Below are 12512 nucleotides of genomic sequence, written 5' to 3'. Positions count from 1 at the left end.
CCTTTGGTTCTTCCAGTAAAAGTAAACCTGCCTAATGTTTTTTGTTGTGTGTTTTAAAATAGACATGAGATCAGACAGACTTGCTCAAACCAAGTCTTGACCTGCCCCAGGCACTCAGATGTACAGAGCCACTCCTTTGCAACGTTCTACGAATTCTATCATAAAAATGAAAGGAAGAGGAGTTGACAAGTTAGATCTTTTCCATTTGTTTCAGATTGAACTATGTAAAGATAGGATTGTAAGTGTTTTTGATATTAGCTAATCTGAATTATTTTCTTTCAACAGTATGATTCGTCCAGCCTTCCAGCTCTGTTATTTAAAGCAAGAACCTTTTTGGGAGCTGAAAATCATTTGCAAAATATCAACCACCAATTAGAGAATCTCCTTGACCAGGACTGAGAAGACAGCCGTACTGAATGTGCCAACTTAGTCCCCTGCGGCCTCTGAAAACAAGTAGGGTCCAGTCCCCAGGATTTAGTACTGATTAATAGTTTTAGAGGCCATGATCCTTTTAAGATAATGTCTTGAGTAATTTAAAAATGTTGAAACCCTATCTGAATCAGCCCCAAACATGTATGTTTTAACCTGTAAAATTAAGACAATGTGAACATAGACTAAATACTACAGTTAATTTCCAATAAAATTGATTTACTTACATTATTTTCCAAGTAACATTTGACAGACTGAATATAATTTTGTTACAAATCTCGCAGATTACAGCTGCTTATGTGATGTCCACAGTTGGCTACTCTTGTAATACTTCCATAATGAGGTCATCAGGAATCTCATCCACTCCACTACTGTGACGCAGAAGACTGCTCTCTGCAGCCTCTGCTAATTCAGCATCTTCAGTGGCTTCTAAAAAGCAAGCATCATCCAAGCCATTGTCCCAGCCAGGGTCAGAGGATGCACCAGGGGACGGTTTATGAGGGCTCGTGGTTTCATTGTTCCTAGTTTCGTCTGTTGTAAATTCTTCTTCCTTTAAAAAAAAATCTAGTTGTAATTCTACATAGACTGAATATATAATGAAATCACCACATATTAAGACCTTAAGACCAGTTCGATAGGAATGAGAATATTAACTGTTTCTGGAGTTGGCTCAGATACTCTTTAGACTCCCCATTTGAAACTGCCTGCAGTTCTGTGGCACAGATGTTTCAACATGCCCAGCAGGTGCTACAGCAAGGACAGACTTAACTGTTCAAGTGGCCTGTGTACCTGTTAAAGACAAACTGCCAAGGACTAATCACTAAGGCTTACATGAGATAATATTGATGTTAAATTTCCTTAACTTCATGTCCCATAGCCAAGTAACAATGTCCTTATTCCTCAGCTACATGCTTAAATTAGGTGTGGAGCCTCCGCCTGGGGCACCAGCATCCTGTAGGGGCACTGGTTCAAGTCCCAGCTGGGCCCTGCACCACGTGGGAGACCCAGAAGCAGCTGTTGCAGCCATTTGGGGAGTGGATGGAAGAATAAACCTTAAAAAGGAAAGGCCCCACAGAGTATTATGTATACTTACTGGTTTTAAAAATATGAGCCCAGATAAAAATGTTGTAATATTATGAGGAAGATTTTAAATTATTTGGGCAAATAAAGATCTTTGAAAGAAATTTTGGTGGTATTACTAGATTGTCAAACCACGATTAAAACTGCTGGCATAGTGGGTGAAGCTGCTACCTGCAGTGCCAGTATCCCCTACGGACACCGGTTTGAGATCCAGCTCTCTGCTGTGGCCCGGGAAAGCATTGGAAGATGGCCCAAGTGCTTGGGCCCCTGCACCCTCGTGGGAGACCCAGAAGAAGCTCCTGGCTTCGTATTGGCGCAGTTCTGGCTGTTGTAGCCAGTTGGGGAGTGAACCAGCAGATGGAAGACCTCTCTCTGTGTAACTCTGACTTTCAAATAAATCTTTAGGGGAAAAAAATGGCAGCAAAGGGTATATGCAATTTTTTTATTTGAAAGGCAGAGTCACAAAGATCCCACATCCACTAGTTCACTCCCCCCAAATAACCGTAACAGCCAGGGCTAGGCCAAGAACCTGGAATGCAATCCAGGTCTCCCATGTGGGCTGCAGGAAGCAGAGGAGGCAGACAAGAACTGGGCACTCTGATATGTCTGCTGCAAGCACTGTGCCAGAAATAAAGAAGGGTATTTTGGTTTATACAACCAGAAACCTCTTTAATGTCTAGGACTGGTTAAAGTGTACTAAATCTTATGCAGTAAAGAATGAAGTATGTGTTATTAAATATATACTGAGGTAGGAAAATCATCAAGATGGATCTTCAAGTGAAAACAATGTGTTACAAACATTGTGCTTAAAAAGCTTAGTGGAGGCGGGTGCCACAGCTCACTAGGCTAATCCTCCGCCTGTGGCGCCGGCACCCTGGGTTCTAGTCCTGGCTGCTCCTCTTCCAGCTCTCTGCTGTGGCCTGGGAAGGCAGTGGAGGATGGCCCAGGTGCTTGAGCCCCTGCACCTGCAATGGGAGACTGGGAAGAAGCACCTGGCTTTGGCACGGCACAGCGTTCTGGCCATGGCAGCCATTTGGGGGGTGAACCAACAGAAGAAAGACCTTTCTCTCTCTCTCCCTAACTCTGCCTGTCAAAAAAAAAAAAAGCTTAGTGGACACTGCTCCTGGTTCATTTATACTATAATACCAAGACTTAGTACTGACAATGATACAAAACTGCACTTACCTCTTTGAAAAGAAACAAAAGACACACTTCAGCAGGTAATGGCAAACCTGAATCAGAAAGATAGTAAAACTACTTTTATGTAAACATTAACTTTTACTTTATGGTAAATGTAAAAATTAATAACAGTTTTGAAGTTTTCTGCTTTACATATAGGATCATGACATTTTTGATACCAAACTTCATTTTTCAGATCAACCAGAATCCTTTGTTTAAAAAAAGAAAAGTATTAATACCTAAGCTGTATAGAAAATTAAATCCAACTCAATGCTGTCTAAAAGAAACATGACTAAATCTTCAACTAAAACGTAAAAACGAAAGAAGATACACAACAAACAAAACCAGTTGCCTAAAATATCACACAAAATGGACTTCAGAAGAAAAACGCACACGCTGACAGAAGATCTCCCCGAAAGATAGAACAGCTCTCTCCCTGTGTCCATCACATTACACAAAATGGAATTTGAGCATTGGTCTTTAAGAGGCGCATATTACTTACACATATATATACTATTACATGTAATATTTCACAGCTAAAAATAATTGGATATAATATTTTTTTTTGTAAATGTCCACGCACAGAAGACTAGAAAGATGCATCAGTGCTAACTGTAGTTTTCACTGGGTTATAGGACTGTGGGGATCTTTTTTGGTGACAGCTTGGTGTATTGAGCATATAATTCTCTTTTAAGATTTATTTATTTTTAAGGGGAGGGAGGGAGGGAGGGAAACACACATGGAAGCAACAGAGGTTTCTCTCCACACTGGCTCTTTCCCAATGTGGCTACAAACTGCCAAAGCCAGGAGCCTGGAACTCCACCCAGATCTCCCTCACGGGTGACAGACCCAAGCTCTTGGGGCATCTGCTGCTTTCCCAGGCGCTTTAGACGGACAGGAGAGCAGCCAGGACATGAACTGGTGCTCTGGCATGGAACAGCAGCACTGCAAGCTGCAGCTTACTGTGCTAGGCCACAACAGTGGCCCAAGAATAGAGCTTTTCAAGATTGTTTTTAATTTAAGAATATCAACCATAGCACTGAATCATGCCACACATTTTCCAACACACACTTGGATCATCTCCCCCTTCTAGCACATGTGCTATGTAAGAGTATCAGCTTTGACATTAAATATGAAATAACATTTCCCATGTTGTAACTAGATTTCTGTTTTATTCCCCTTCTGTCTATATCCCTTTATTATTTTAAATTATATTTCTAGTTTTACTTCATCTTTTTACTTCCTCTTGTTTTGCCAGGAGCATTTTAAAAAATTACCTAAAACAGGGCCTGGCATTTCTAACAAGCATCCAATAGCTCAGTAATGTGTGATTTATCTATATTCAGTTAACACAGCCTTAACCTCCAGCTCTGTAGCACTGAGGAGTTGTCGTCTTGCCGTAATCGGCCCAGTTTCAATCACTTCCACAGGTATCTAGAACACCCTTTTCATCACATCCACTCCCTGCCTGCTGCTTGCTTTTTAGTCCTTAATCTACTTCAGTCTTCAAGATTATAGACTATGTCATTTTATCAAAGGACAAATAAAGCTGCCGTATGTTAGAAGCAATGTAATAAGATCTCTGAATATTATAAACCCCAACAAATGTAATAATCTAATTAGTTTAACTTGTTACATTTTTATATTGTCAGCTTTATTTCAAAGTTGTAAACATGGGGCCAGTGCTGTGGCTTAGTAGGCTAAGCTTCCACCTGCAGCATCAGCATCCCAAATGGGCACCAGTTGTGTCCTGGCTACTTCTCTTCCGATCCAGCTCCCTGCTTATGGCCTGGGAAAGCGGTGGACCCCTGCTTCTACGTACGAGACTCAGAAGAAGCTTCTGGCTCCAGGCTCCTCATCACCTCTGTTCCTGCCATTACAGCCTTTTGGGGAGTGAACCAGTGGATGGAAGACCTCTGTCTCTCCATCTCTCTAACTCTGCCTCTCAAATAAATTTAAAAACAATCTTTAAAAAAAAAAGTTATAAACATTCAGAATACATCTCAGCATTAATAAACAAGATTACTTACATGATGTTATTACTCTTGTGGGCTCTTCCAATGTTCTCACACCAGCGATATTTGAAAATATCATAAACCAACAACTGTTCTGGGAAAAAGTAGCTCCAACACCTAATTCCTAAAATAAAGAATGTTTCTAAAGATATCATGACTCTATCATATAACAGTTAATAAAAAATAAGATGAGTTGTACCTCCTTTAATGTCATTTTTAGTCACCAAGGAAAGAACAAACTGATCGACTTCAGGGTAGGGTGAACACTGAAAACCTTCGATGGTTCCTACTGCAACAGAGAAGAATTATTTAAAAATTGTAACATCTGAAAGTTGAGAACTTAAATTTTAAGTTGCTGTTTAGAACAGTTACGGGTTTTGCAACCCTTCCAGTTTGGGTGGGTGTTTTTTTGGGCGGGGGGGTGGTTTGGCAATTTGCAGTTAGCTCACAGGTTCTTTTATCCTACAGGGAAGTAGATAACATTGATAAGGCCACTCTGTGGTCATGAGGACTCACGACTAAAACGAGAGCACTCTGTAATCATGTCTGAACAGTCAGAACATGAGCATTTTGCAAACCACAAAAATCACCAACTGCCCCCCTACTCTGGCCAACTGCTGTGGCTGTACCACCATAGCTTCAGTTTCCCTCTAGCCCGCCTGCATTCTAGATAACGGCTACAGAGCTACCCAGAACTGCCCCTGACAACACCCAACTCAGAACAAGCCCAGCCTTCCTACAAAGCAGCCTCCCACTGTTTCCAGGACTAACTGACTCAACTTCCTTGCTATGGGTGTGTTCCCTGTGGTCTTTAGGGGGCACTAACAGTTCAATTATATTTGTACCTAAAACTCTATTGTAATGTAGAATGATGCATTTAAAACTTCATGGAGGGGTTAATGTTGTAGTGCAGTGGGCTATGCTGCTACTGTCAACACTGGAATCCTGTATCAGAGTGCTGATGTGAGTCCGGGCTGCTTTGCCTCCAATCCAGCTTCCTGCTAACGTGCCTATGCAGAATATGGCCTAAGCACCTATTTGGGACACCAGGATGTCCTAGCCTCTGGCTTTAGCCTGCCCCAGACTTGACATTTGTGCGGGTGAACCAATGAAAACAAGATCATTTTGTCTCTCCCTCATCCCACCCACCACCCACCTCTCTGTTGCTCTGCCTTTTAAATAAACAAAATTAAATAAAATTCTATTTAAGGTTTTTTATTTTTTTTGTAAGATGTATTTTACTTGAAAGGCAGAGTTACAGAGAGGCAGAGACACAGAGGGGTCTTCCGTCCACTTGTTCACTCCCCAAGTGGCCACAATGACGAGCTGGGCCGATCTAAAGCCAGGAGCCAGGAGCTTCTTGATCTCCCACGTGGGTTCAGAGGTCCAAGGACTGGAGCCATCTTCCACTGCTTTCCTAGGCCATAGCAGAGAGCTGGATCGGAAGTGGAGCAGCCAAGACTCGAGCCGGCACCCATAAGGGATGCCAGCTCTATAGGTGGCAGCTTTACCCACTATGCCACAGCACTGGCCCCCCTATTTAAGTTTTGAAGACAAATAGTTTTCTTAAAATGAAGTCTATATTTCCCTTATGAAAATAAGTGGAGAGATTTTAGAAAATATATTAATGTGGGGGCTGGCACTGTGGCATAGTGGTAAAGCCGCAGCCTGCAGTGCCAGCTTCCTATATGGGCACTGGTTCAAGTCCTGGCTGCTCCACTTCTGATCCAGCTCTCTGCTATGGCTTAGAAAAGCAGTAGAAGGATGGTCCAAATCATTGGGCCCTTATACCCTTGTGAGAGACTGGAAGAAGCTCCTGGCTTCGATCGGCACAGCTCCAGCCATTGCGACATCTGGGCAATGAACCAGCAGATTAAAGACTCATTCTCTCTCATTCTCTCTCTCTCTCTCTCTCTCTCTCTCTCTCTAATTGAAGGCCCTCTCCCTGTTTTTGCCTCTCTAACTCTGCCTTTCAAATAAATCTTTAAAAAAATAAAGAAAATATATTAATGTAAAAATGAGAGAAGTGAGTTCCAGATCAATGTCAAGAAATACATGTTAAACAACCAGGGGAAACAAATGTGTAAGAAAATGTCACCCAGGCAGTTCCCACGTGTAGGGATGTGAGGAGCAGGCTGCAGCTCTTCACTGGCCACCTTCGGCCTGGCAGGTCAACTTGTCCACACTGAATGTGCTCTGGCTGCAGTAGGTGCAGGAGCTCCTTCAGTGCGAACTAGAGGTGCAAACCATATGGGCATTTGGTGCACCAGTTAAGTGCTGCCTGGGATGCTCACCTCCCATACAACGCTTGCATTCAAGTCCTCGCCACACTCCTGATTCCTGCGTCCTGCTAATGCTCAGACCAGAGAGCAGCAGATGATGGTCAAGGAATCAGAGTCCCTACCAACCACGTGGGAGACCCAGATGGAGTTCCAGGCTTCTCACTTCAGCCTGCCCACCCCAAACTGCCGCAAGCATTTGGGGAGTGAACCAATGGATGGAAAATCTTTCAAATAAATAAAAATTGATAAAATTCTAAAAAGCTGTGAATGCTGTGGCATTAGCAAGAGGAGATGTTCTTGTCTTCCAAGAAACCACTCCCACAGCTCAAATGGTACAGGAGCTCTGGGATGCAAGACTTAGTCACAGCCGGGTACTGTCTATCTGGAGTTTCTTAATTTTGGTTGGGATGAAAGGCAGCCATATTTATTTTAGTCAGAACCATCTGGAGCTTACTTTGCCTGGAAAGCCACAACAATGGGAAAGAACCAAGCACATGGGAAAACTTTCAGATTTCCATTATATCTTTTTTTTTTTTTTTTTTTTTGAGACAGGCAGAGTTAGTGAGAGACAGAGAAACAGAGAGAAAGGTCTTTCTTCCGTTGGTTCACCCCCTAATGGCTGCTACAGCCAGCGTGCTGCGCTGATCTGAAGCCGGAGCGGGGTGCTTCCTCCTGGTCTCCCTTGTGGGTGCAGGGCCCAAGCACCTTGGCCATCCTCCACTGTACTCCCGGGCCACAGCAGAGAGCTGGATTGGAAGAGGAGCAACCCGGACAGAACCTGGTGCCCCAACCGGGACTAGAACCTGGGGTACTGGCGCCGCAGGCGGAGGATTAACTTAGTGAGCCGTGGCACCGGCCTTTTTTTTTTTTTTTTTAAGATTTGTTTGTTTATTTGAAAGTCAGAATTACACAGAGAGGAGAGGCAGAGAGAGAGAGGTCTTCCATCCACTGGTTCACTCCCCCAGTTGGCCACAACGGCTGGAGCTGGGCCGATCCGAAGCCAGGAGCCAGGAGCCAGGAGCCTCCTTCGAGTCTCCCACAAGGGTGCAGGGACCCAAGGACCTGGGCCATCTTCTACTGCTTTCCCAGGCCATAGCAGAGAGCCTGATCAGAAAAGGAGCAGCCGGGACTCGAACCGGCACCCATATGGGATGCCTGTGCTCCTGGCCAGGGCATTTACCAGCTGAGCCACAGCGCCGGCTCTGCCATTATATCTTTTCAAGAAAACTTGAAGATGCCCTTCACACAGCCATTTTAACCCTAAAGAAAAGTTTTCTAGGGCAAATGACATAAGTTACAGGGAAGCTGGAATCTGCAATGAAGCTGGATTTAGGAGGCATATTCCAACTGAAGCAAACGATCATTGGCTGCTGTGACGTAATAACAAAGCTACTGAACAAGCCAGAATTTCAGATAACCATTTAAACATGTTTAAAGTACAGATTATTTTGCAGACTTTTTGCATACCACTCTTAAGGATTTTTATTTATTTCCACTTTATTTGAAAGGCACTGAGACAGACAGAGAGATCCTCTATTCCCTGGTTCACTCCCCGGATGCCTCAGGTCTAAGCCCGGCTGAAGGCAGGAGCCCAGAACTCCACCTGGGTTTCCCAGCTGGGACTCAAGTACTGGAGCCGTTACTGGCTGCCTCTGAGGACGCTTACTGGCAGGAAGCAGGATCGGGAGTGGAGTAGCAGGAACCCAAACCCGGCATTCCAACGTGGGCTATCAGAGTTTCAAGCAACGATCTGACTCCTACTGCACCAAGCAGGTGGCACATGGTTGAATGGGTTGTTTTCAATGACCAAAACCAAAATAAACTGTTAAATCTACCAAAAAAGTTACACTAACTTGTGGTCATACCATATGAAATTTTAGTGCCTTTTGTATCTTATCATAAATGGGTATTTTACATATTATATAGGCTTTATAAATTTAAATTTAATGGCTACAGAATATTGGTATGTCACCAATCCAATTTTGTTGTACCTTTAATTATTTTTGTTTTTCCCTACTTACAATAAAGCAATATACTGAAACATATTAATAAAAATATTTACTGGAGGGTTTATGTAAGGAATCTTAAGAGAAAATCCGCACTTCTTCAGGACGAGCATGGGTAAATCCTGATAGGGCCGTTCTACAAAAACTGTGCAGTCACTACAAGCATGAGGAAGCTCTCCCTGTACTGAAAATACAGGGGGAGCTCTGCAGGACCAAGTAGCAAACTACTGCAGGGTCCCCCTCTTGGACTGCGGACAAAAGCGTAAAGAGAATTTTTACTTTATTTTCATATGTGTTTATCAAAAAATCTAATCACCTTATACTGTTTTGAAAAATTCCATACAATGAAAACTAGTAAATACTTTAATAATAATCTTTAAAACCATTTTTCACTTTGAATAGCAACCTCAAAGTAATCTCCAGTAATCAGCAGAGATGAATACTTAAGTTGTATGACCTTTTAAGGCAAAGTGAGTTTTTAATCATTAAATTCTGATAGAAAATTACTTTTAAAATTACCTGAAGGGCTGGTACTATTAAAGTGCTTCATTCGCTTTCTTTTATTCTGAGGTGTGTCACATGTTAGAATTCGTAAAGTATCTGAGAATCTGAAGAAAATAATTAAAAATTATATTAGAATTAAACAAGCAGGAATATATAGAAAGAAAACTAAATTCCAAATAGATCTGTAACTAAGCCACATTTCTCCACAAAAACACCAATTCTATTCATCTAAAAAAAAGTATGATTTGTCAGTTAAAACAATAAGAAATTTGTCAGTTTAAAAGAGTAGGATGATCACTGTTCAGTAGTTTTCTCAGGGGGAAGTCTGGCCTGAGAGTTAAGATGCCACTTACGACATTTGCATCACAAATCCAGGAGCCTGGGTTGAATCTCAGCCCTGCTTCTGATTCCAGCTTCCTGCTAACCTGCACCTGGGAGGCAACAGTGATGGTTCAACTATTTAGGTCCCTGCCACCCACATGAAAAACCCAGACTGAGTTCCTGGCTCCCAACTTCAGCCTGGCCCAACCCTGGATGTTGTGGGCATTTGGGGAATGAACTACCGTACTATTCCCCAAACACATGGAGCCTTTGAAATTTGTTATAAACCCGTGAATAAAAAAGAAAAAACCGTGAATAAGAGCAAAATATGAAGAAAAAAAGATTAAAGGGAAAAACTGATTAAAATTTACTCAAAGAAAAGGCACATTTGTAATCAAAAAATTTAGCCTTGGCTCCTTGAAATAAAAATATTTGGTATATACTTAGACACACAAAAGAAAAGATAATTTTTATTTTTCTTAAAAAAGATTTATTTATTTGAAAGTCAATTACACAGGGAGAGGAAGAGAGGCAGAGAGAGAGAGAAAGAGGTCTTCCATCTGCTGGTTCACTTCCCAATTGGCTGCAACAGCTGGAGCTGAGCCGATCTGAAGCCAGGAGCCAGAAGTTTCTTGCAGGTCTACCAACGGGTGCAGGTGCCCAAGCACTTGGGCCATCTTCTGCTGCTTTCCCAGGCCATGGCAGACAGCTGGATTGGAAGTGGAGCAGCCGAGATTTGAACCGGTGCCCATATGGGATGCCAGCACTGCAGGTGGCAGCTTTACCCGCTATGCCACAGCTCCGGCTCCTGTAATCCTACATTTTTTTAAAGATTTATTTTTATTTATTTGAAAGACAGAGAGGTAGAGACAGAGAGAGAGAGGTCTTCCATCTACTGGTTCACTCCTCAGGTGGCCGCAATGGCTGGAGCTGTGCTGATCCAAAGCCAGGAGCCAGGAGCTTCTTCTGGGTCTCCCACGTGGGTGCAGGGGCCCAAGGACTTGGGCCATCTTCACGGCTATTGTGGGCCACAGCAGAGAGCTGGATCAGAAGAGGAGCAGCAGGGACTAGAACCGGCGTCCATATGGGATGCCGGCGCTTCAGGCCAGGGCTTTAACCCGCTGTACCACAGCACCAGAAAAAAAATCTATTTCTTTGAAAGTGAGAATTATAGAGAAAGGGAGAGATACAGAGAGTGGTCTTCCATCTGTTGGTATATTCCCCAAGGAGCCACAACAGCCAGGGGTGGACCCGGCTGAAGCCAGGAGACAGGAGCTTCATCCAGGTTTTCCATGTGGGTGCAGGGCCCAAGGACTTGGGCCATCATTCCCTGCTTTCCCAGGCACATGAACAGGGAGCTGGATCTGAAGTGGAGCAGCTGGGACTTGAACTGGCACCCATTTGGGATGCCAGCACTGTAGTCAGCAACTTTACCAGCTGTACCACAGCGTGGGCCCTGAGGTAATCCTATTCGATGGAAGAGCCCTCCATTGTCTGTAGGATCGATATTGGAACACAGCAGGAGATACACAATTTTGATACAACTCCTAGACTCTCAGATCCACCACTAGTGCCAACTGACACCTCCCGAGATGCTAACATGTGCTGGGCACTGTTTTAAGTATTTTGTGTGAACGGTTTTAACATATTTAATTCTACTAAAAATTCTGAAAATAGGTGGTATTATGTCCACTTTAAAAAATAAGCCGGCGCCGTGGCTCAATAGGCTAATGCTCCACCTTGCGGCGCCGGCACACCGGGTTCTAGTCCTGGTTGGGGCGCCGGATTCTGTCCCGGTTGCCCCTCTTCCAGGCCAGCTCTCTGCTATGGCCAGGGAGTGCAGTGGAGGATGGCCCAGGTGCTTGGGCCCTGCACCCCATGGGAGACCAGGAAAAGCACCTGGATCCTGGCTCCTGCCATCGGATCAGCGCGGTGCGCCGGCTGCAGCGGCGGCCATTGGAGGGTGAACCAACGGAAAGGAAGACTTTTCTCTCTCTGTCTCTCTCTCTCACTGTCCACTCTGCCTGTCAAAAAATAAAAAAAATAATAATAGTAAAAAAAATAAATAAATAAAGGAAGTGGGGCCAGCACTGTGGCGTGGCAGACTAAGCCTCCACCTGCAGCACCAGCATCCCACATGGGCCAGGTTCATGTCTCAGCTGATTCTCTTCTGGTCTAGCTCAGGTAGTTGTTTTCATTCTTTATAAAAGTGATATTCATTTTAGAAAAACTGAAAAATACGTGATATAATCATTTAAAAGATGCAAAGAGGAGCCGGCGCCGCGGCTCACTAGGCTAATCCTCTGCCTTGCGTCGCCGGCACACCGGGTGCTAGTCCCGGTCGGGGTGCCAGATTCTGTCCCGGTTGCCCCTCTTCCAGGCCAGCTCTCTGCGGTGGCCCGGGAGTGCAGTGGAGGATGGCCGAAGTACTGGGACCCTGCACCCCATAGGAGACCAGGAGAAGCACCTGGCTTCTGCCATCGATCAGCACGGTGCGCCGGTCGTAATGCATCGGCCACGGCGGCCATTGGAGGGTGAGCCAACGGCAAAGGAAGACCTTTCTCTCTCTCTCTCTCTCTCACTGTCCACTCTGCCTGTCAAAAAAAAAAAAAAAAAGATACAGAGAGGAAACTAAGTGGTTAAAAATCTCAGAAAAGAGTATTTTAAGAATGGAGAGTCATTTTCTTGAGATAGGA

General features: G+C 44.0%; 2 protein-coding genes across 9 annotated transcripts in view; one reads left to right on the top strand and one right to left on the bottom strand.

The window, feature by feature from the left end:
- LOC149127787 (centromere protein U-like) overlaps positions 1-1613 on the top strand; it is a 133193-nt gene extending 131580 nt beyond the window's left edge. For all 8 annotated transcript variants that reach the window (XR_016228950.1, XR_016228949.1, XM_089325568.1 and 5 more), the window contains one exon: positions 286-1613. Coding sequence is in view for 6 of the 8 variants with exons in the window: in XM_089325568.1 (XP_089181694.1) it covers positions 286-399 (114 nt within the window). In the remaining 2 variants the exon portion in view is untranslated. The remainder of the gene's footprint in view (positions 1-285) is intronic.
- Positions 708-12512, bottom strand: part of LOC149127786 (DNA-directed primase/polymerase protein-like) — a 37789-nt gene continuing 25984 nt past the window's right edge. Inside the window, exons 7-11 of the mRNA XM_089327001.1 lie at positions 9511-9599; positions 4903-4992; positions 4719-4827; positions 2792-2897; positions 708-1075 (exon numbers count right to left, since the gene is read on the bottom strand). Coding sequence (XP_089183127.1) covers positions 746-1075; positions 2792-2897; positions 4719-4827; positions 4903-4992; positions 9511-9599 — 724 coding nt within the window. The 3' untranslated portion in view covers positions 708-745. The remainder of the gene's footprint in view (positions 1076-2791; positions 2898-4718; positions 4828-4902; positions 4993-9510; positions 9600-12512) is intronic.

The sequence above is a fragment of the Oryctolagus cuniculus genome, chromosome 2, assembly GCF_051225735.1.
Source record: "Oryctolagus cuniculus isolate XC-2025 breed Fujian yellow rabbit chromosome 2, ASM5122573v1, whole genome shotgun sequence".
Classification (NCBI taxonomy): Eukaryota; Metazoa; Chordata; class Mammalia; order Lagomorpha; family Leporidae; genus Oryctolagus; species Oryctolagus cuniculus.
Note: the sequence above shows the minus strand (reverse complement) of the source record. Positions and strands in the feature narration are given on the sequence as shown.